Raw genomic sequence first — 25,554 nt, forward strand, 5'->3', positions numbered from 1 at the left:
CATCTGGCCTCCACGAATATTGGGGGGAGCCGGGAACCGAGGCCCCAGCCCTGCCCGAGGGGCTGCCCTAGGCCTTGGGCGACTCCACCGTGTGCGAGTGGGGAGGGTTACCCCGCTTCAGGCCCCGCCCACACAGGGGCAGCTCCCAGCCCCGCCCACCCCTGGGAAACTCCTCCCGTGATTGGCAGCGCCCCGGGACGGGGCGGTAACCAGGAAGCGGGGCAGGAAGCTGGAGTCGGCCGGAGGAAGTGAGAGTCCTGGGCCGTGTCCTGAGCAGCCGGCATGGAGGGGGGCGGCGGGGCCGGCCCTGCGGTGAGGGGGGGACGCAGGGAAGAGGGGGCGGGGTCTCCTCACTGGCTCGGCTGTGGAGCAAAGGGGTGGCCGGGGATGGAGGAGAGGCCTTGGAGGGGCCTGGGGTCAGCGAGATGGGCGCGCGGTGCAGCTGGGGAGGGGAGGCCCCGCCCCACGGGGGGGAGATGCTGGCCTGGTTCCCCCCCCCCCCCCCCGAGGCTTTGGTTCCCCTCGGTATGGACAGTGCTGGGGGCTCATATCAGCAGTGGGTGAGGGGTCAGGCTGCTCTGCTGTCCCTTTCCCAGCCGGAATGAGGTTTCATTAGAGACAGGCACCTGTCTGCCTGTTCCACGTGGGAAAGCAAATGCACCGGTACAGCTTTGTGCCCACCACGGTGTACCTGCCCTAGCGCTATTGTTGATGTCCGCCTCCGGCGCTGGTGGTCCGTTGGAGAGGAGGCAGCAATGGTGTGTTCCACGTTGCTCCCCACCCCTTACCTTTCTGTAGCTTTTTTGTATTCCGTCCCAGCCTCTTCTCCTCTTCTCTCTCCCCCCCCCCCCCAGTTTCAATCAGTAGTTCAGGTAAATGGATGAGAGAACCAACACATGGCCTCAGTCCTTGCAGGGAAGTTCGCAGAAGTTTGGAATGTGTGTGTTATCTTGGACCAGAGTGAAGCTGGATTAGAGTAGGGATGCACCTGGAAACAAAATATTATACAGCTAATGAAAAATATCATCCCAGCTAATCCCAAAGATGGATACTTGTAATGAAAAGTATTGTGGGTTAGCAACCCCTTACTCACTTAGGACTGACAAATAGATCATGCTGTGAATAATAAATTTTTCCTTCTCGAAGTAGATTTAACCGTATTTTCAAACAACTAAATGTTTACACACCTAAATTAAAGTGATCCAATTTTGAGGGTCCTGCAGGTGCTCAGCAGCTGTGGAAATCAGGTCACTGTTATTTAGGTGCCTAAATATGTATTTAACTGCCTAAGTGTAGGCACCTAAGTTTCAAAATCTTAGCCTGTTTGTGCAGGAATATTCTCCAATTATTGAAATGCAATCTTCTCTGGAAGAAAAAACAGCAACTGATTTTCACAGAAGGTTTTAGGAAGGGAAGTGAATAAATGAATACAAATGAGTACAATATATTCTAATATTTTTATAACTGTGTTTTTGCTTGTTTGTTGGTTGGTTTTTGTGCATGACAACACAAAGTTATACCCTGTTTGTATAAACTTTGAAACCATTGTTATAGAGTAGCTTTATTGTAAACAAATCCCTTTTTTTGCTTAGACATAATCCTGCAAGGTGCTGAGTGCCCTACAGGTTTGAGCCCAGAGTATCTGAAACTGTATTCTTTGTGTTGTGCTACTCACCCCCAAAATGTTATTGGCTTCATTGAGAGCTTTGGACACCTAAGAAATGCAGAATCAATGTCTTAATTGATTAATGTTAATGATGTTTTTAAATTTATTTATTTGTTTATATTGCTGTAGTGTTCCCCTCACCCCCAGGTATGTTGGGTGCTTTCTACATGGGGAAGACACAAACCCTTCCCCAAAGAGTGTCTAATTTAAATAATATTTGTTGGTAAATATTTTCATTGTTAACCCACAGTGTAAACATCACAGCCATGGCCCCCATCAACCTCAAGCACGGAATTGGCATAGCATCCATAAAGATCAATCAAAAATACAAGCAGCATTTCCACTTGTGGAGGACTACAGTAGCTGCGATATTGTCAAAGCTACACAGTAAGTCAGTTGTGTATTCTATTTTGTATTAAATAAAGGAATTTGTGAAGGTTGTTTAAATTTAAAGCCATTTGTAATATTTATTTCTTAACAGAGCAGAATATGCGATTCCCCTCACCCTCCGTTAAATAATATCAGAAAAAGAACTGTAAAACCATGCTCTACAATGTTTTTTAATCATAAGTAATATAAAAATAGCTGTGGCTAAACCAGATTAGTGTCAGTTGGTATAAGGTTGTATGTGTCAACTAATTTAGGGCTCAGTCCAGCACCTATCCTTGCTCAGGAAAGATTTCCACTGAACACAACAGGAAATTTTGCCTGAGTAGGAACTGCTGGATCAGGCCTTTAATGGGAGATTATTATTATTATTATTATTATTTTTTGAATATGTGAAAACCTCTAAATTAGAAAATACTAAAGAATCACAACTAAAACTGAATATTTTTCTTACCTGAGATATGGCATATTGGAGCGGTGCAAGGAATTGGTGGAAGCAGGATATGATGTCAGACAACCAGACAAAGAAAATGTGACACTTCTTCATTGGGCAGCAATAAACAACAGACTGGATCTTGTAAAGTAAGCTGTAGTATCTGTGTCCGTATGACCATATAGTTGTAAATAAATAATTTAGGCAGAATATTTTTCTTGTCTTTCATGTTCACTTCTGTTATTTCATAACCAAGTGAAATCAATAGCATATACTGTGTTAATATACTTACCTATATCCAGTCTGCATAGGTTATGCCGCTGAAATGGTATAGTATTACTATTCACTTTCTTTTAATGTGAATTTGTGCAATACATGAAATCCAGTATGTTACTGAACACCCAGGTTTCAGGTACAAAATAAAATGTTAAAATCTTCATTTGAAATGAACATCTCCAAATTTTTATCTGTCAATACCTTAATAGATATTTCAGATGGGAGTTCTTACTTTCTGGAACTTCGAGGTGCTTCCCTGGAGTAGCCGAGAAAGAGAGGGCAGTTGAAACCAATTCTTTCTAAATAGTAAAACAGAGAATTAACGCTCAACTTTCAACACAGATTTCACATCTTGGGGTCCAATCCTGCTGAAGTACATAGAAATGGAGGGTGCTCAGTGTCTTGCAGGATTTAACCTGTGATATGCAATTTTAAATACATTAAATAGTATATATCTGTCCTTTTGCTATCTCTAAGGGCTTGGCTACATGGTGCATTAGGATGCACCAGCTAGGGTGTAAATTCTAGTGCACACCAGCATATTGCGCACGAACTCACCAGTGTAAACCCTGCTGGTGTGCACTAAAAGTTCCCTTCTGCATGTTAACATAGTACTGTTTGAATCAGGACTACATCAGTGCACACTAGGGAACTTTTAGTGCACACTAGCAGTGTCAACCTCAGCCAATTAATCCATGACACGCTGGTGTACGTTAGAATTTACACATCTCTGGTGTACACTAACACACCATGTAGACAAAAAGCCCTAAAAGATGAGATCCGTGTAGACGAACAGCTGTTGACTTCAGTTGGGCTCAGCACAAATGTGGGAGTCCACTCACATGAAGCAGCTTGAAGGACTGAAACCTAAGGATCCAACCATCAAATACTTAAGCATTTGCTTGATTTCACTATCAAGAATGCGCAGGGCAGATTTTAATTGGGGGAAGGAGGTCTAGTTAGTGTGGAACTAATAAATTGCATAGCATACAAATTTCAGTAGTGTAGTGCTTGATGTCATAAGTGCATTGCTAATTACTGTATTTCTTTAAATGCAGCGTCTTTTTCAAACAGCAGTTGTTACAGTAAAAGTATCTGTGTGTTTGCCTGTCCAGTGAAAGTGTCATTATTACAACAATAATCATTAGTAGGGCAGTCTGTTCTCTAAGTATTAGTTTTTCATCTATCTCTTATTTACTCAACCATTTTATTTTATTGCTGTTACACAGGTTTTATATTTCCAAAGGTGCAGTAGTGGATCAACTAGGTGGAGATTTAAATTCAACTCCACTTCACTGGGCCATTAGGTATGGTACTTATAGATGCCAGTTATACTTCTGTTGATATTAAATAATACAATACATCTGCTGTTTGTTCATTAGTTAGTATCTTCATCCTAGTTGGTTCTGCATTTCTTTTATTTAGGAACAGTAGCTTGTATGTGTATATTAGCACCCAAACCTGTCCTCAGATACCCAGGTGCATACCGTTGTGGAGCTTGAAAAATGTTACTATTTAGTTATGTATTATAATCATGTACATCCATGTTTTGGGCCTATGCTATCAGGGCTGGCTCCAGGGTTTTTGCCGCCCCAAGCGGCGGGGAGGGGAAAAAAAAAGCCGCGATCACGATCGGTGGCAGCTCCACCGCGCCGCTTTCTTCTTCAGCGGCAATTCAGCGACAGGTCCTTCCCTCCCAGAGGGACCAAGGGACCTGCCGCTGAATTGCTGTCAAAGAGTCCGACGTGCCGCCCCTTCCCCTTGGACGCCCCAAGCACCTGCTTGCTGAGCTGGTGCCTGGAGCTGGCCCTGTATGCTGTGGATGGAGCAATACTTAATATTCAGAACTTGTGTCTGAGGTCTAACGGGCAAAAAGGATTTTTTAATTTGTATTACCATAGTAATATGATTGAAAATTCCTCTTAATGCCTGTTAAGACACAGGCCAATGCTTCTGAAGACAAGTTAGCTGGCCACGTTATAGCCAAGACCACCCAGGATGCAACATGGCCAACTAACACTGTTTCAAATGTGTTAGCTGGATTTAAGGGAGGATCCCAGGCTTCAACTTGACCAATTTAGCATGTATTAAAGGCACTGTGCTGTGTCTATACTAGACTTCTAAAAATGTGTGAGTTAGCATGTTAGCTAAATCAGTTGGGTTTAACATAATTTAAGAACATACCCTTTTTGCCCATCAAGATAGGACTTCAGTAAGCTGGTCAGGAAAGGAAATGGAGTGCTTGTCTACACAGGAAAATGAACTGAAATAGCTCTCTGTGTGGATACTCTTATTCCAGAATGAGTATCTTTTGCTGGGTTTAGCTTAATCCATTTTGAAATAAATGTGTCCACACCGGGAACTATTCCTGAATAGCTGTTTCACTTTAAATTCATATCCTACCTTACTCTGAAGTAACTTTCAAGTGTTAGACTAGCCCTTAGTACAATTTTTAGTAGCTCAAACTTGTGGTCAAAAGTTAGATTTCCCATATCCAGAGATATGATTCTGGTTTAAATAACCAAATTGAAATGTTCCTAGATGCATTAAGTACAAATGAGAATAAAGTATTAATGATCCTGTAAGCAAAAGATATAGACTTCTTGGAGTGACTGATACATTGTATTCATATACAAGGGATGTTTTAATTCACGTTTTTTAACAATATTAATTTAAATGCTAGGATTTTCCACACAGACAGCAAAGTAAATTCTTAGTAAATATTCAGCACTGTTCCAAAGGTTAATTTTAATCATTGGTTAAATATACTTTTAGAACATAGTCTAAGTTAAACTTAACAAGTTTCTTTAAAGCTTTCCCTGTGGTTTTCCACGTTATTGGATGGTCAGTCAGTCAGTCTGAAAGATTCTGTTAGTATGAATTTGAATAGTGCTCTTTCATAACTTGTTGTATCTACATGTTAAAGATTTCTGAAAAAGATTTCATATTTATTTTCAGGCAAGGGCATTTATCTATGGTAATATTGTTGTTAAAATGTGGAGCAGATCCTACCCTTATTGACGGTGAAGGATACAGCAGCATTCACTTAGCAGTGGTCTTTCAGCATATGCCTATAATAGCTTATCTCATATCAAAAGGCCAGGTATGTTTTAGTTATGCAGCAGATATCCCAAATGTTGTTTCCTACCTAGTTGTCTCTCTTGCTAATACATTTTATCTATATTGGGTTTTCTTTTTTAAATTAAAAAAGAACCTTATAGACAAGCAGTTTTTAAGCAAATATTCATTATGCCACAAGTTCAAAGAGATACATAGTAATGCCTTTCCTGCTTTTTTTACCTCTTCCTGTCTTTTTAGAAGTCAAAATACATAAGCAATCCTGTCCAGCATTATGCAAACCTATAGTGCAATATAACTGGCATTTAAGTCCAATAACTGACAATATATCCTTGAAACACATCCTAGAAGATAGTATTTCATTATTCAGTTAATAACTGGAACTCTGTAACAGCCTGTTATTTGAAGCTCACAAAACACATGATCAACCTGACACTGTATTTTTCAATATTTTCTCGTCATCTCTCAACTCTTTTTAAAACTTCACCACTATGCACCTGTGGCAAGCTAAATTTAAAGGTAGAAATGAGACCGTGTGATGTATGTGTTAGAGAGAATTTTTTTTTGCTCGATAACATTGTGATCAGACCAGCAGTGTCACGCAGGACTGCCTAGAAAACTTTGGTCCCAATCCTGCAAGCCCTTAAATGTGTGTAACTTAGCTCGTGTGAGTAGTCACACTGAAGTTAATAGATTTAATCTTGTGAGTAAAATTAGGCATGTGTGTAAGTGCTTGCAGTATTGGACCCTTTGCTCAGATAATATTTTGCAATAAGATTATACAATCTGATAAACACATTTTCTCTCTATCCTAGAGCCCATTGTAGTAAAATAATTGTAACCTGTGGAGTCTAGGTATAGATGGTATATGCCACAAACATGCTTAAGAAGACTCTTCTTCTACCTCAGTTGCTGTGAGAATCTTCTAGAAATTTTTAAAAAATCCCTTTAATTCAATCTGTATTATACTTCATTTTTGTACATGAACCTTAATTCTTGCTTTCAAAATGTGAATGTGTAATTCGAGAAGGGAGAAAACAACAGAGGGAAAGAGATCAGTGAACAAGTGGTAGAAAATTGGTTATTTCCTTATTTGCTATAGCTGACTTCCTTTTCTATACTGCATACTGATTACTAGTTCACCTTCCCCCCCACCCTCAACCTCTCCTTACACAAGGAGAAAAAATAATCTTTCTTTTTCCCTTCCAAAATATACTGATGTGGTAAAGCTATTTTAACTTATAGAATTAGATGGACATAGGCAGAAAACTAGTGAAGAATTTTCTCTTGAATTATTCTTGTTGGAATCTACCTACTTGTACTAAAAGAAACTACATACAAGAATTGAGAGAAAGGAAGAGGAAAGGAATTCCTTCTAAAGTGAGTTCCAGGTTCTCGGCTGATGTAAATTGGCCTAGCTTCACTAATTTTAGTAGAATTATATCAGCTTGCACCAGTTGAGTATCTGGCAGAGTATCTTTTATTTTCTGAAATCTATGAATAATTTTATATCTAATAATCTCAATATCTTTTCATACTCAGAGTGTAGACACAACAGATTTCAGCGGACAAACGCCTCTTATGCTGTCAGCACAGAAAGTAATTGGGTAAGTAATGGACAACTAAAAAGTTACCAATCCTCTTGCACCCAGATAACTCATAGGCTTTTTAGAATAATGAAATACATCACTTTTAATCAGAGGTTACAAATGCCAAAAATTTCACCCCAGAACAAATTATTTCAGCTGATTGGTAGATCCTTAAAAAAAAAAAAAAAAAGGGGGGGGGGGAGGGAGGTATCATGGAAGTAGTGTGTCTGTAAATACAACTTGTGAGCACCTCTATGAATCTGTATTCATTTTTTATTTATGAAGACTCCTACTTTCTGCACTAGTACTGGTGGTCTTCAAATGCCAGCACCTATAAACCATCTCCCACAATCCAGAAAAATAGGTGAAAGTAGGATCACAGTAGGAAAAAGGCAGAGCCCTAGGCTAGTACAAAGTCAATTTGATACTCTGGAAAAGCTACACATATAGCTCATACTTACTAGCATTCAAACAGTGAGGCATTCGAGACATTTGTCACATACTTGGGAGTAAAACTTGACAGTGGTCTGATATATCAGCCTCACCTGCAACACCTAAAAATGAAGAACTCTTCCCCTACCTCCTTGATACGAAAACTATCGGAAAAATTCCTAGGGAGCAGATCCTTCAGTCCTTTGTACATCTTTATCTGGTGTTTGCTCCAGCTGAATACCTGACTAAACATGCAGTCACCACACTCAACTTGTTGATACTCCTGCTGTTAGCTGTTTGAACTATACACTGACCTCCAGACTGTATGTGCTAGTACACATAGCTCCACCAGACCTTTGACAAGATGCCATTACTGTTAGCTCTGCCTGGAGAGCTGTGACAGATGAAACCAACTTAATATGTCTCCAGCTGATTGATTGCCCTATTCTCAGTTAGGAAACGACACACAATGCCAACTCAAAGGCCTGCTCATATTCAGGGCAGAAATCCCACTCCTGTGGACTGGAAAGATCATCCATGGTGTCACACTCAACACCCCTTTGCTACAGCATCTCACCTGCTTCCGGACAAGAGCATGACTGGCTTTTTTCCATACACAGACGATGCCACCAAGGAGCTGAAAACTATGTTCTCACAGAGTGGAAGCATTGGTGGGAAATTTACTTAAACACTAAATAAATTTGGGAGTCCATTGCTGCATCTGCCTCCTTGTCCACTTGACCGCAGATTCGGGACCAGACTCAATAAGGCTACGCTCTGGCTTGTCCAGACTTGCCGTACCTGTACACTGGCTTAACTTGGTTTCATCCCCATGCTGTGATTGTGGGGCAGCATTGCAGACAACAACTTGTGGTGGAAGAATACTCTACCTGACATCTCGAGGGTGGTTTACAATTTCTAGCCTCCCCGATACAGAGGCTATCCTCTGGTTGTGGAATCGGGACATGAAGCTTTGACGTTTGCATACGAGAGAAGTATGGGGAAGTGTATTTTAGAGAAATAACTACTAGGAAGTCATGAATTCTAATCCTGACTCTGTTACTGACTAGATGCGTAATCCTGGGCAAATCACTGACAACTGTGTCCGTCTTTGTTCCCACCCTAAAATGAGGATAGACACATGATGGTGTGAAGATTAATTTAGTTTATAAAGTGTTTTAAAAATGTGTTTATCTCTAATCTAAGTTGTCTTCTGTTTGCTAACTGGTCTGTATATCCTGTTTGTTTTCATCTAGACCAGAACCCACTGGATTTCTTTTAAAGTTTAATCCTTCTCTCAGTGCTGTAGACAACATTCAGAAGAATACTGCATTGCATTGGGCAGTTACAGCAGGAAATGTTAATGCTGTAGAGCTACTGCTGGATGCTGGATCTAATTTGGACATAAAAAATGTCAAGGTACAATTTTTTAAATTCCATTTCATTCTGTGTAGTACAACAATGTGAAATTACTTCAGAAAACAATCTGAGGGCTCTGTCTAATCCTGTTTCAGGTAATTGGGACCTTGATGTCCATTATAATGGGAATCTGAATACGACCATACCGGTTGGCATTCTTATTCATTTTTTCTAAAATGTAGATGGGGATTTGTTTTTGTGTGGTGCATAGGTTGAATACACACATTCATGGCTATGTTACTTCAACAAACACCCATGTCCTTTTATCTTAGGCAAGCCACTTGACATTTCTGCCTCATTTTCCCGAGCTATAAAATGTGGATGATAATAATACCTACCTCAGAGGGAAATTGTAAGGAATAGGTACTAAGGCAGAGATTTTTCAAAGGTGGCTAGTGATTTTTGGGTGTCCGCTCTGAGACACTTAAAGGGACCTGACTTTCATAAGTGCTGGACATCTTCCCTCTGAAAACACAAATCTTTTAAGATGGCTTCACTGCTCTTTTTCACATGCTAGCTTGAGCAGAACTAATGCATGTCTGCCTATCCACACTGTGAAGCATATGATATCTTCTTTCGTTTTCATGTGAGAATCCTAGAATACCATCCTTATTTATACTTTTCTTGCCTTCCCCTTGTGGTTGGGAATGCAAAATTTCTTTACCTTGACTTTGCTAGAACTTCAGATTATTGCATCTCCTCATATAGACCGTACAGCTGATAATTCAGATTTGTTAGCACTGAAAACATTTGCAACCAGAACAGTCTACTTGGTTAACTTAATTTTATTGTGTCTCTGCAGTAAACCTGCCATTGGTAACTTAAATTAGTTTGAAAAATAAACATCCACCAAATAATTCCATTTTTCTGTTACTTCTCGGTAGTTATTTAAATGTACAACACATTTTAGAAAAGTAAACTTTAATTTCTATTTTTAAAGGGAGAGACACCGCTTGACCTTGCTCACCAAATTCAAAATCGCTTGCTTATTCATATGCTAACTCAAGAAGAAAAAATGAGAATCAGAAAAAACTCCAGGTTACTCAGGATGTTAGCGAAATATGAGGTATTTTCTTTCATATAGGAACAATTCATGGACTACAGCAGTAGACATTTTTACATATATATTAATGTATATTACTTATGTAGTCTAATCTTGCCTCCGTTTAAGCCAGGAGTGGGCAAACTACGGTCCGCAGGCCGGATCCGGCCCCTCAGGGCTATGGATCCGGCCTGCGGGATTGTCCCCCGTGGACCCGGCACTGCTCTCAGAAGCGGCCCCTGGGTGGGGGGGGCAGAGGGCTCCGTGTGCGTTGCCCTTGCCTCCAGGCATTGCCCCCTGCAGCTCCCATTGGCCGGGAATGGGGAACCGCGACCAATGGGAACTTCAGGGGAGGTACCTGGAGGCGCGGCAAGGGCAGCACACACAGAGCCCTCCTGTCCCCCCTCCCCCAGGGGCCGCAGCGCTTCCTGGAGCGGCACGGGGACAGGGCAATCAGGCAGGGAGCTTGCCCTGGCCCGGTGTGCGCTGCTGCCACCCCGGAGCCGCTTTAGGTAAGCGGCGCCGGGCCAGAGTTCGAAACCCTCCTGCACCCCGCCCCCCAACTCCCTGCCCTAAGCCCACTGCCTGCACCCCAACCCCCGCCCTGAGCTCCCTGCCGCACCCCTCCTGCACTCCAACCCCTGCCCTGAGCCCCCTCCTGCACTCCGCACCCCTCCTGCACCCCAACCCCCTTCCCTGAGCCCCCTCATACAGCCCACACCCCTCCTCTGCCCCAATCCCTTGCCCTGAGCCTCTTCCTGCACACGGTACCCCCTCCCACACCCTGCACTCCTCCCTCCCGCACCCCAACCCCCTGCCCTGCATACAATTTCCCCACCCAGATGTGGCCCTCGGCCCAGAAAGTTTGCTCACCCCTGGTTTAAGCCATTGAAAAGAGTACTGGGTTTATGTTAGTCAATTAGGCCTAAATTTTCAAGTGACTTTTGAGGGGGGTGGCCCCTCAATTTCAAGGAGCCCAATTTAAGACATCTAGAAGAAGTCAGGATTTTAAGTGGTCTAAAGTTGGGCATCTAGAAACTGAAACACTCCAAATCACTATCAGCTTTTGAAAATTTAGGCGTATGTAGGGTTACCATACGTCCGGATTTTCCCGGACATGTCCGGCTTTTTGGGCCTCAAATCCCCATCCGGGAGGAAATCCCAAAAAGCCGGACATGTCCGGGAAAATAGGGAGGGAGGGGTCGTGGGGCTTGGGTCCAGGCCGGCGCCGCTCGGCCGCGGGGGCCGGCAGAGCCAGGGCGGGCCGGAACCAGGGCCGGCGCCCTGGGGGCCCAAGCCAAGCCGGGCGGGAGACGCCGGAGCCAGAGCCTCTTGGCCTGGGCCGGCCGGCCGCCAGAGGGAGCTGCTCGGCCGGGGGGGCCGGACTGGGCCGCGCCCCGCCCCAGCTTATCTGCTGCCTCCCTGTTTCAGGCTTCCCGCGAACATTTGATTCGTGGGAAGCAGGGGAGGGGGAGGAGCAGGGGGTGGAGCTTTCAGGGGAGGGGGCAGAGTTGGGGCGGGGACTTTGGGGAAGGGGCGGGGCTGGGGGCAGAGTTGGGGTGGGGGCGGAGTGTCCTCCTTTTTTTTAAATTAAAATATGGTAACCCTAGGCCTATGTCCTTATTCTTGTATGAATATTGTATAATGGTCCAGCACTCTTCTGTATCTATTTTGGGGTTTTGTTTAGTCATAGTGTGTAAATGCTTTTAAAGTAAATTAGACATGCGTAGCAAGATCCATGGTAGACTTGATGGAATCTTAGGGAAGGTCTACACTAAGCCCCCAAGTCGAACTAAGGTACGCAACTTCAGCTACGTGAATAACGTAGCTGAAGTTCGAAGTACCTTAGTTCGAACTTACCTCGGTCCACACGCGGCAGGCAGGCTCCCCCGTCGACTCCGCGGTACTCCTCTCGCCGAGCAGGAGTACCGCAGTCGACGGCGAGCACTTCCTGGTTCGACTTATCGCGTCCAGACAAGACGCGATAAGTCGAACCCAGAAGTTCGATCGCTCGCCACCGAACTACCGGGTAAGTGTAGACCTACCCTTAGGCTCATATTCTAGTAAGCTGATTGAGGTAAAACTAATGGAATTGCTTCAGTACACTTTCAAGACGATGCAAAACCATCTGTCAGTTTTTTTCAGGTTCAGCAATGATTTAATTTCTATAAGAAAAAAACACCTGGTTTCAAAATGTAGCATGAGAATTTTTTGAGATGTACAATAGGAAATTAATATTTGTTTAAATTCTAATACCTTTCATTGGGTCTGATGTTAGACCTTTTCTCAACTAATGTGGTTAATAAAGAGCTGGAGGTTTTTATAATTGAAGAATGGTTTCAATTTAATTTGTAGTTTGCTATTTATTAGAAAAATAGTACACTTACAGTTCCTATGGCACAATTTTTTTAAGAGAAACTTCTGAAACTAGTAATATTCTACAGCAGTTAAAGCATTTGGTTTAAGAAGTTAAAATAGTCTTTTGGAACAGAGTTAGAAAACAGATTGAAGAAGAGATGGGTTTTAGAGAAAAACTTTAATGCAAAATATAGTGATATTGCTTTCCCGCTTGTTTTGTTTATCCTCAGGGAATTCTTTCTTTGCCTTTGAACTCCCATTAATTTTTGGATCTTGCATTTGCCATGTCATGTGCTGTTTTTTACTTTGTGTAATATTTTAGATATAGTGTTGTAACATTAATCATTTTGATAGTTTTTCCTGCTGTTGCTGTCTTCCTTGACACTGATGTGGGCTATAGGATACATAATGGACTTAAGTTCTGATTCTTGGCTTTTGAAAGGAAGTCTGCTTCTCTTCATATTTTTCGGGATAAGTCTGCTTACAAGGTTTGTGCACTTAGATTTTCTGTGCATGTATTTATATAAGAATTATTTTTGTATGTCTCTCATACAGTATTCCCTTCAGAGGGTCTTATAAGTTCAATTTAGCTGTAAGTAAATTAACTGGTTAAAATAATTATTTCCCGCTAAGTTTTTGTTTTTGTTTTGTTTTTAAAGACTCCTATGGTTAAATGTTTATCAAAACAATTACAGAAGGTAACAAAGTTACAAATGCAAAAAACTGTTTAATCTCCCAGTAACAGTAAACCTAAGTGGTAGATAAGAATTGTTCAGACATACTGTTCCATTTTAAATGAATGACGCACACAAAAATAAATTAAACATAAATATTGTTGAGAGTCTGATCTTGCTACACGCTGAGCTTACCCTCTAACAGTAATTACAAAAATGTATGTTAGCGTAACCTTTTTTCCCCTTGGGGATAAGATCCTGGATTGTGTTTGAGAAATCTTCCTCCCCCCTAGCATCACCCCCAACCTCTAATCCACTGCAACACCTTGCAACTAGTGTCTGTTGAAATGATACTGGTACTGCCCTTGTGAAGGAGTTAGCATAGACTGTACACTTCGCATGTTAGAGTATTCATCAATAAAGAAGCTGATTCTGTTGCCATTGTATTAGATTGGAACACAGTGTTCTTCAGGACATTTCCTTTACAGAGCAGCACTGTAGGTGGCATGCCATAGGCGGCCACAAAAGCTTTTTGAGCAGTAGTTTATAATTCAGTTTAAATGACGACTTAAAATGAACATGATACATCTTTATAATACATTTTTAAATATTTGACTGTGAATTGATATGGCTTGGAAATAGATGTTTTTTAATAATGTCTTTCAGGCAATTTGTGGAGCTCAAGAACCTAAAATATTTACCAGCAATTTTCATGCTAAGTTCCATTTTTTGGCTGTCTATGACTTGGTTTGTCTGGTTCCTGCCTGATATCCTTTATACTCAAGGAGTGAAATGCCAAATAAAATTGGGCCCCAGTCCTGCAAATATGTATGCTTTTGCTACTAACTTGTAAGTGTACATAGGGTTGGTGTTTTGCTTCCATTAGGAAGGGATGATTTAATTTTGAACAACTTTATCTGAAGGCTATCAGTGGACAGAAATTGAGGTTTACATGATTAGAGAATAATTGCTAAGTATAATACAGTTTTACTTTTGGGGCAATAGTTGATAGTATTGAGATTGGGCTTTTCAAGCTTTATCTGTTATATTCAAATATTCCTTTAAATAGAGTTATTAGTTGAGTAAAAATGTATAAAAAGCTTTTGTTCATTATTACTTTAAAATTACATTTTGCCTGCATGGTAAAATGTCTTTTGAAGAACATTTACCTTTAGTAAGCTTCAATTTCACTTATGCATTTATTTTTGAGGTTGTTAGAGGGGATCCAATAACAAAGAACATATACACCTCTACCCCGATATAACGCGACCTGATATAACACGAATTCAGATATAACGCGGTAAAGCAGCGCTCCGGGAGGGCAGGGCTGCGCGCTTCGGCTGATCAAAGCAATTTCAATATAACGCAGTTTCACCTATAACACAGTAAGATTTTTTGGCTCCCAAGGACAGCATTATATCGGGGTAGAGGTGTATTTGTTTATAAGATTTGCCTTCTTACCTTTTGGATGTTACATGGGGCACCAGGAGATGGAATTCTGCTTTCCTGTGATTAAACTTAAGCAGTGCCATCAGATAACAAGTTGGTTTAAATGTGAAGGCACAACAGTAGATTTTTTTTTTTAAATGTTTTGTTGAATACAAATTAGTGTGTGCCATTTTTAAACCCAATTTTCCCTCCAGGTTAGTTCCTCATGTGGCCACCTACCTCGCTCATCAAGGCTCTGATCAAGCACAGTGTTCAGACACATGCTTAAATGCCTTCTGGATTGGGGCCCAGATAAATAAAAAGTAAATGACATCTCCACATTCTAAAAGGACAGTGATTCAGAACTCCTTTTGCTGCTGCTTTATCATTTTTTTTTTTTAAATAGAACTTCAAAAGTTTCCTGCCTTCAGATACATTCAGGGGTTGAGCTGCATTCTCTGTGTGTGGTATATGGCTTTTCTTTAACATTCTTCAGTTCTTAGAACAGGCTATGGATTGATAGTATGTGTAAAGCGATGTACAAGTGTTGTTGCACTCACTCTCCTGTATTCTGCTTTGTTGTTGCACGGAGGGCTTTATCTTTTAGTTTTGTAAAACATTTCCATTAAAACAGAAGGCCTTTAGGGAGATATTTGTAACTGAAAATTTCTGTATTAAACCAGCAGTAATATATTCCTACATTAAGTAGCATTACATTTTTAATTACTTCATCCCTTAAGTGGCATTTTCTTTTGCACTATTTCTAATGAGATCTCCTTAATATGATTATCAGGATTAATTTCTGTGGTGGGTATATTCCAGCTGGGAACCATGTATATATTTGTCTCACTTGTAAGTAAGTTATTTGTTGTTACTGCAGTGTGTAAATGTGGAATTTGAGTTTCTGGCTGTAAGTTTAAATGATTTATGTCAGTTCAATCCTTTGTTTCTGGACTTAAAAATTAAAACCTTTAACTGGTCGTGCATTAGAAATAGTGAACAAAATGAACACAGAAAGCCCTGACCAGTACTTGAGAAGTGGTGGGTAAGTAGGTCCCATTCCTTTCGTTTTCCCCCATCCTCCTACGTGTGTACATATTTCTTTTCTGGGAGTACCCACAGATCCATGAGTGTGGTGTAAATGTTTTGATTGGTAGAGCCAAACTCTTTGGACATACTTACACATGTTTGTTGAACCTTTCCCATATACTTTGCTAAACTCCCAGCTAGTATGTTCTGGATTTGCTCCCCCAGATCTACAAAACAGAAACAGATGCAGAGTATTAACAATATCCACAAGGAAATACAGCACCATATGGGCTCACAAGAGAATGTCCTGCAGTTGCATCATGACTAAACATGATACGAGCTATGGAAGAGATTACATCTCAAAACACAAAATATCAATATTTGTTACAGTAACATTTTTGGTTTTAGCCACTGAGTTACCTCATTGTATTTGTAATATGCAAGAGAGAACAACTTTGAGTTAAAAGTGCACAGTGCTGTACTTAGGAAGATACCAGTCTTGTCTTGGTGTGATTTGTTTAAGTGCCCTTCTCAGCACCCCCACCCCGAACCTGTGTATAAATGCTTATAATAGAGGGGTGTAAAAATTCTGTATATAATACACATGTATCTTCATTTATATAAAAGCTTTACACTTAGTGTAACAGTAGTGCAGCAAATATCTATATACATAACAATACTATGCCTAAAACCTGTGTACCTATCTGTATATTTTGTACAGTATATATTTACTTATAAATATTATTAAATTGGTCAGTCATGGGGTAGAAATAGAAAAAGATCAAATACCAGATCAAATCAGGAGTTCATCTAGTCCAGGATCTTGAGTTGTAACAGAATGCTGATAGGATTTTCTTTTTCCATCCTATAAATGTCTTTCCTTTTGAGGGTGATTGGTAGAATTATTGTCAGTTGGCCTGTGAGATCCTCCACTAGTGGATGTCGTCTTAGCATATGTTCCTTCTTACTGTCATTCCTTATATGCAGTATTCCTTACTGGTGGAGAAGGGATGTGTGTTCCAGGGTGTAGTCAAAGGCAGGAATCTGAACTCTGTAGGAGAGGGAAAAAGAGATCTTTGGTCTTGAATTTGGCTTGTAAGTTATAAACTGTGATAGTAAATCTCTAGAACTACATTGAACAAAACAGTAAAGCCCTTGCTGTGTGAGAGCCTATGGAGTACAAAGATTGTACAAAAGTGAAGTCCATCCTTTTTCGTTATTAGTGAAATACTTGTAAAATTACAATGATGCAGTGCAAGTTAATTTTAAAGTATAATCATTGTAAGGACAAAATATTGATAAATTCATGTAAAACAATATTCCTTAACCTGAATGCTACATTTAGCAGACACAATTTTCCAGATCCCCTTCATCCTCAGCATGATGGGTCTTCTCTACTATTTCTACAAAACATGGAGAACAGATCCTGGATACATTAAGGTCTCTGAAGAAGAAAGAAGAAAGGTATTTTATCTCAACAAAACAACTTAAAATATACCACAGTATAATATGTTTGTTCATTTGTTTTTTCTCTGATTTTATATTTAAACAGTAGTATTTCCTTTAGTCTTCAAAGAGATTTATTTTAACACTTAGTACCGTAAGTGGCAGCTAATACTTACCTATTTTTATATATTGTAAATTATTTCTCTTATCACTGCTTTCTTAAAAAAATAACTTCCTCTCTACATCATCTCACATAGATGTCTTTGTCTGTTGAAGTTTGAGATGCAGCTGAATTCTACACTGGTTTTACCCAATAAAATGCCATTGGTGTTGTCTGTAGTATAAATTAATAGAAAACTTGGCCCACAAACTGTGACTGTCTCATGTGGTTTCCATATGTTTATAATGCGTTATGCATGTTTGTGTTTCTAAGTTATATTGATGCTCAGCGCTAGGGGTGCTATAAGTTTTGTTAAGAGCATTTTCATGATCTTCTTGTTAAACATTATGGAAACCTGGGAAAAGTAATGGGCAACTGTTACCCAATTGCATTTAGGATGCAGGGGCAAGAAGTTGCCATGCAATTAACAGGTAGCTTACTATGGTCCGCTTCATGGTCACTTGGGATTGTGGGGGGAACACCACATGTGGCAACCTCTGCCCTTGTTATCTGTCAGAAGTACTACCAACTGCATGAGAGGTACTTTTTAAAAATTGAGAATGGTTCTAATATATATATATTATATGAATTGTTTTAACTATTCTGGACAAGCACTACTTCACAAAAAAAAAGAAAATAAAAAACAACGTCCTGCATGGTTGGGGTACTAGAGGACTAAACCAGATAGGTCTCTTCCATCTTGCATTTCCTTGAATCTGTGCACCTTTCTTTGTCTACTCCAGGAAATCATTTAGCTTCATCTCAGTGTAAATATTTTGATTGCATAGCTTTAATAATAATACTTGACACTTGAAGAGGACTCGTCATCTTGATAGTATTTAAGAAGCCCCTGATCTTCCTGACACCCCTGGAAAAATTAGATAAATAGAATTGTAAAATAACTTGTGTCTTTCAGAGTATTGTTACTCTTGCAGAAGCTGGCCACTTGGATTTCAGAACATTTTGCACATCATGTCTTGTAAGTGAGGTTTTTATTGCATGTTTCATGTATATTACTCCTTTTTGATGCACTGGGTGTTATGTGCATAGTTCTCTGAATAAGAGGACTATATTTTTGTTCTTATCCTTTGGGTCTGACTTCAGTATTACTTGTCACATGAGTGAGGACTGCAGGCTCTGTGCCTTTAACCTTAATTTCAAATAATCCTTTAAACAACTATAGATAGTTTTAGTTGGCCTATAAAAGGAAAAATGCATAATTGTCATTTAAATTATGTTGAAAAGTTTGGTCTATAATGGGAACTGCTTTTTTTTTTTTTTTTTTTTTTAAATGTAGAGCAAAAATAAGTGGCTTACATGATTTATGCATGTAATGAATTACTGCATTTTCCCCTTCCGCTTTCAACTAGGTAAAAAAGCCTTTGAGATCCATGCATTGCATTGCTTGCAACTCATGTACTGCTAGATATGACCAACATTGTTTGTGGACTGGACAATGCATAGGTGAGTTTGTTTATTATAGCATACTTGGAGACACCTTGTGCTAATCTCCTGAAGGACAGCACCTAATATCACAATCTAGTTAACTTTTGTGATTGATAAATGAATGGGTATTGACATTGACAGCCAGAGAGATCTGTATCCAGCCCTTCTCCTTTGTTGTGTGGTCTCTGAAATGAAGCCATTAAGGTGAGGGAGCTAAAATGGTTCCTTGGGGCTCTGAGCACTATCATTAGAGAGGAAATGGAGAAAAAGATAGATAGGCTTGGATTGTTATGGACCTTAAAGCTGCAGGACTGTCTTTTTAAAGCATATGTTTAGGTTATTGTAACTTTACTTGTAAATTGGAAAGGTAAATATTTAGAATTTCCACTGCACTGTGTGAGGTATACAAAGATATTTGTTAGACTGAAGTAATTCTGATGTAAAGCTTTGAACATATTTATAATCAAGATTTAAAGAGAGATTATAGTTTGTGTAATACGATATCCAAGACAGTCTATTTTGTCTTTTACATGTGAGTTCATAATGCTGAAGAACACAGAGCTCAGATAGCTAAATTAAATAGCAGTAGTACAGTTTTACTGTTTTATAATGAGGTGATTATCTTGAGCTAGAACAGAGTTGGGGTTGCTAGTTAAGGCTAGCCCCAAATACAGACTAAATACTTGTCACCTTTCTCATTAGTTCCATTGACGTAACTGGGATTACTAGCGTGAGAAAGTTGGGAAGGAATTAGGTCAAGCTGTGGTAAAATTTACTGAGCATGGTGGAAGGGATAGTCAGAACTTTCTTTGAATGATGATGAATATCTTTCTACTTTTGTGAACTTTGGGAAAATACTGATGGTGTTAAAATACACAATAAAAAGTATTTTCTTCATTGTCCCAAATACAGGTGTTGGCAACCATTATTATTTCATCTTTTTTCTGCTCTTCCTAACTATGGTTGGAGTCTGGATGGTATATGGAACTCTTCTCTGTACGTATTCATACATTTCATTTAATTTCATTTTCAAGGAGCTATTGCATACTTTCTTCATTTTCTAGCATTTCATATATTGTCATTTTGTGGCTCAATCCTGATCTTGGTTGTACAGGAACAATCAGCATATCTGAACTCATGATCAAGCTTTTGGTTAAATTTTTGTCTAGTATTAATAACAGTTCAAAAATTATATATTTTTAAAAGGTATTGCTATAGAGAGCCACAATTTTAGGAAATGTGACATCAGAAGAGAAGTGGAGGTTATACTAGAAACAAAATTCAAGAGGCGTAAGGAATAAAAGTGTGTGTACACGCTAGTGGTCTTGTACTCTTCTGCCTGCAGTAGAAAATGTGGTCCTGAATATATTATCACAGACACTTATTGATCTTGTGGTTATTGGGGACAAGTCTGTAGTAAAGGCTAGTGCCAACAGTATCTTTAAAAATGTAGTGATAGTTTCAAAGAAAGAGCAAATTATTTTCCCGCAGTTGTTTCTCCTAGGAAGCATCCTGCATCCATTTCATACGCAGCCACTTTCCTGAGAGATGTGATTTGTGGGTTCAATTTATAGTACACCTCTACCCCAATATAATGCGGCCCGATATAACACGAATTCGGATATAACGCGGTAAAGCAGTGCTCCGGGGGGGGCGGGGCTGCGCACTCTGGCGGATCAAAGCAAGTTCGATATAACGCGGTTTCACCTATAACATGGTAAGATTTTTTGGCTCCCTAGGACAGCGTTCTATTGGGGTAGAGGTGTATTTGCATCTTTGGTTAAAAAAATAAAGCTGGAAAATTATGAAACATGTTTCATCTCCTTGGAGCTCACAAGTTCTTCTCTGATTGGAGGATTCAGAAATTTTTTAATGAACTAAAAGCCCTTATGGTGTGACCTCCTGAGTGTGAATTGCGATATTTAACATCAAAGAAAAATCCAAACAAGGAGTTGGCCTTTGTGTTCTGTATAATGTTATATGAAAATGAGAGGAGTACTAACATATAGGGAAGTAAAGTGGGTATATGACAGTGTAAGAAATGAGGCCTGATCTTGAACTCTTATCGTGCACCTCAGTGAGAGCCTTGAGTGTGCAAGAATGTAGGGTTCTCCTAAAGTAAACATTGCATTTGATCCAAAACCAGGGAAGGCTCTTAGCTGTCTAAATCCTAAAACTAACTTAAATCTAAGATTTCAGTGAGATTTAAGCATGTTCTTAAAGTTAAGTACATAATTGTTTTGCTGAATTGGAGCCTAAAAAACGAACTTGCCTAGTTTGTTAGATTTTTATACGTAATAGCATGTAACCCAGGCTGTAGATGTCTCAAAGACTTAAAAAAAAAAATAAATAAAAAAATCCACTTCATATCTCTGTAACTTTGGGTGAAGCACTGCTTAGCCCCTTGGCATTGATTGAATATGTTCTCCATTAACTTCATTTTTATTTCCTTGGATTTATAAATGCAAACAAAAAGGTGACTGTCACAAACTGTAGATGCTTTTAATTATTATTTAAACCCAGTGAAGTAGTAGTCATTGCCTTGCAGTATCATCATTTAATTTTATAAAAATTCTTTTAGGTCCATCCAGTGCAGAGGGTACCCATTCCATGAAATAAAAATGCACATTAATAATAATACAATAAAGGTCTGTTTATCCCATCTTGGCAGACTAATCTTCACAGGTCGTTATGATGACTTTGTAGGACAGGAGCTTCAATTCACATTTATCTTTAGTTTAAATTGGCTCACTTCGAGGTATCCTGAATAAGTGAACCATACTACTGTAGTATATTGCATAGTGTGTAATAAATTAACTTGCTGTGATTTCTGATACCAACTGTAATTTGTTAAATGTGTATGCTGCATGCAGTATGCATTCAGTAACTGCATCTGTATTGTTTTTGTAGGTGGTAACACTAGAAATCTTGTTTCTAGAGTTTGTAATGTCAGGTTCCATGCTAGAATGTCTTAATCTGTTCTTAGGTAGTTTATTAATTTTTTTAGTAAAGGCTAACTTTACTCATTCTCAGATTGGTCAGAACATTGTGCAACAACTTACCGGCAAGATGGAGCGTGGACTTACTTTACACAGATAGTGTCTTGTTCTCCATGGGTTTTGTACATCTTTACACTAGTGTCTTTTCATACTTCATGGTCTTCGTTGATGCTAATTATTCAGCTTTATCAGGTACTTTTTTGCTTCATTTATATGCTTTTCTTGAGGACTTTGAAGTTTTAAAAATTTCCTTGACAGACTTGTCTTATCAAAGGTCTTATGTTGCACCAGGAGAGAGATCGCTTGATCATTACCTGTTAGGTTCACTCCCTCTGGGGCACCTGGCATTGGCTACTGTCAGCAGACAGGATACTGGGCTGGATGGACCTTTGGTCTGACCAAGTACGGCCATTCTTATGTCCTTATGTTCTTACACAAAGTGCTGCCAGATGGCAGGAGAGAGCGCATAGTCAGCCTTCCTTGGCCCATCAGTATCAAGTTTCAGTGATGTGCAAGGATGACCCACATCTTAAACCCCCAGCGCTGAGCCTTTGGTTCCATGGCTATTTGTGCAGAGATCATTTCAGATATTCAGTCTGAAGAGATTCTCAAAATCAAACCTTGTAACAGAAGTCTGCTGTTCATAGTTTCTCTCTCTCTCTCTCTCTTTTTTTTTAAATGCAAATCAAAAATATTTAGGGAAATTGTTAAAAAATTAGTTTTTAGAGGAAAAGAATCTAGGTGACCTATAGAACTGGTGTCAATTTCTAAAAATATTGTGTCAATTTCTAAAAATATTGTATGGTTGATCATTTTGCCTAGTAGTGTAATTAGTGCTGAACTGAGAAATGTGTGTTTTAGCTCAGCAGTGCTTCATAAATCCATTTAAAGTCCAATTAAGATAAAAATATATGACCCTGGCTCTACCCTGATTAGCAGTATCAAGCAATTTAAAAAAAATAAAAAACTTTGCTTTTCAAAGATTCATAACTTGGCTTCCTATACAGAATTGTTCCAGGCTGGTAGTTTTATCCAAAAAACTGATTTCTTTACCAGTGTTCAGAAAACTAGGATCTGCTGTATATACATCTGCATATGTTAAAGAAATTTATTGAGCTAAAATTATTTTTTAATTAGCTTCCTAGGTTTCTTCAGAAACCACTGATCGGTGTGTGTTTAAAAATAGATTAGACTATATTAAAGGATATTAAACATTTTTGACACTGGAAAAATATTTGGAAACAGCCAGAATATTTACAGTCAACTTCTCTGCTGTGTACACAGTAGCTTGTCAACCTATATTACTTAATGACTTCTAACAAGCTATTCGTTGAGGTTGCCCAGCAGCCAGACAATAATTCGTAAATATCTCTGTGACCTAACATATAATGTTACACAACAGAAAAGGCAATGGGAAATTATAGGCAAAAATACTTAAATGTAAAAATGCAGTTGAGGAAATTTGAAAACTAAGGCTCAAACTCTGTCCTCTTCTTGCTCTCTTGTGCCAAAATATTACTGCACATTGTTCTTGCAAGGAGATGGCTTCAGTGATGTAATAGGTCTTTTCCCATCTCTGTATTCTGAGTGGTAACGTCATGCATTTTCACCTCTGCAAATATCTAGGCACAATGAACCAATTAAGGATGAGTTCTCGGTTTTGGCATTGACACTCCCAACTTCTTGGTTTCTATCACTGCCTTAGTGGCATGTTTGTAAATAACTTATACTGTAGTTTCTTTGTGTTAAATATGCAGAAAAAAATAATTAAATTCTTTGGTGTCTCCATTATTTTAACTGCTTTAACATATCCACATTTCAACTGTCTCCTTCCCTCCACCACACCCACCTTGAAGATTGCATTTCTGGGCTTGACCTCACATGAGAGACTAAACCTCATGATACAGAGCAAGTGTTCTAAGCATGCTGCTTCTCTCAGGAAAACTCCATATAAGTAAGTATTTTTGGTAAGAGAATTATTCGTAAGGAAATGGAATTAATCATTTTTAATAATAATATGTTTAACTACTTCGTATGTGCCAAAGAAAAGTTAGTTTACTAGGTGTTTGCTGAATATGCCTCTTCTTCTGAGTTATGCAAAGGGGATGGAATCTGATCCACACCAGGGGGGCTCTCCAGCAAGGGAGATGAGTGATTCCAGTGGGTGAAGAGCCAGAATAATCAGCTACTGTGGAACCCTTCTGTACAGGGCTCCAGGGAGGAGATATAGCCAAAGTATCTGATTCTCCTCAGTTGACAGACACTCTTTGGGGATTGTTGCCCACTGTTTATAGGTTAGAGAAATCCCACGGGGGCTCTAACTTACCCCATGGCCAAGCAGAGAATCAGGGTGACATAACCATCTACTATAAAACTTGGCATAACAGAGAATCTGGCCCTCAAGGATTTCTGCTGAAGTAGAAATCTTTACTTTCTCACTGTCTTTGTGCTGGTGGCTGAGATAGCACTTACTGAATTTTTTTATTTTATTTTATTTTATTTTTACATTTAAGTGTAATATGGGCTGGAAAGGCTCTATGAAAATATAATAGATAAGGCTATTTAGGAGGAAAATGTGTTTGTTTTTCTATTTCTTCTGCAAGAGCTCTCCTTGTCAGTTTTGTGCTTGAAATGCTCTTTAGTGTACCATATTTGCTGTGTCGGCCCTCTTCTTTTGTTAAGTTTATTAATAGATATTTCTCTGACTTCCAGTCACGGATGTTTCCAGAACCTTGCAGACTTTTTTCAGTGCAGTTGCTTTGGTATGTTCAAGCCCAACATAGTCGACTGGACTAAACAATATACTCTAACATTTCATCCAGCAAAAGGTAAAAACGTTCACTGTGTATGAAGAAAAGCAACATCGAATTCTTAGAGCTGAGCTGAAAGCTAAATAAAACTGGATATTCTTTATATTGTTTGCAAGTTATTTTGAAACTCTCTTGCCTTAATTTTTTATATTGTTACTATTGTTTAAATAGTAAAGTTAAGTGATCATAAATTACAGCAAAACAGATGTGAAAGAATTGCTGTGGTGGTTTGTATGTACTTTCAACTGAAACAACTTGAAATTTCATATAACTATGAGATGTCACTCAACATATATTTTTATGAGAGATTTTTATACAGCACTCCAGAATTTTTATTTAATACCTTTTGATTAATTTTTCAGATGCATGTGTCTACGAAGAACACATTTGTTAAGGGAAATAAAATATTTTTAACATCTTTGAATTGGCTATTTCAAAAAGTTTTTAACACTAGTTTGTATTTTTGATAACTTATTTGTCTTTATACTGTGTAAATCTGTACAGAATCACTGTTTAGACTTACTGTTTGCCTTCACATTAAATAAATTGGCTTTCATGCTTATATTTACTGAATTTTTTTTTTAAATATTCAAGGGCAAGTATGAAACTTACATATTTACAAATCCATTAAAAGTAACAGCAGCAAAGACCTATCTTGCTACTTTAAACATCTAACAAGAATTGATCGGAAGACTAAATCTTGCACTCATTTATACCAGTGTCACTTGGAAATGGATAGCTCAACCACTAGTAGGTATGTGACCAAAACCTAATGGTACAGGCATAAGATTGTTTCACATTATTTCAGACTACAAGCATAGGGCTGCCATAGTCCCAAGTAATATACTTGTGCCCTTGATAAATGTAAAGGGATTAATACTA

The 25,554-nt window shown here is 39.1% G+C and overlaps 1 protein-coding gene across 1 annotated transcript; it reads left to right on the forward strand.

Moving 5' to 3' along the window:
- Positions 1–265: 265 nt before the first annotated feature.
- On the forward strand, positions 266–25,234 carry ZDHHC13 (zinc finger DHHC-type palmitoyltransferase 13). Its single transcript, XM_065402707.1, has 17 exons — positions 266–312; positions 1,917–2,053; positions 2,513–2,635; positions 3,992–4,069; positions 5,721–5,865; positions 7,383–7,447; positions 9,118–9,280; positions 10,221–10,346; positions 13,035–13,168; positions 14,021–14,121; positions 17,151–17,275; positions 18,334–18,396; positions 18,788–18,881; positions 19,776–19,859; positions 21,897–22,054; positions 23,719–23,816; positions 24,575–25,234. Exons 1-17 carry the CDS (start codon positions 283–285, stop codon positions 24,711–24,713), a joined length of 1,863 nt encoding a protein of 620 aa, XP_065258779.1. The 5' UTR covers positions 266–282; the 3' UTR covers positions 24,714–25,234.
- The last annotated feature ends 320 nt before the right edge of the window (positions 25,235–25,554 follow it).

Source organism: Emys orbicularis, chromosome 4 (assembly GCF_028017835.1).
Source record: "Emys orbicularis isolate rEmyOrb1 chromosome 4, rEmyOrb1.hap1, whole genome shotgun sequence".
Lineage (NCBI taxonomy): Eukaryota > Metazoa > Chordata > Testudines > Emydidae > Emys > Emys orbicularis.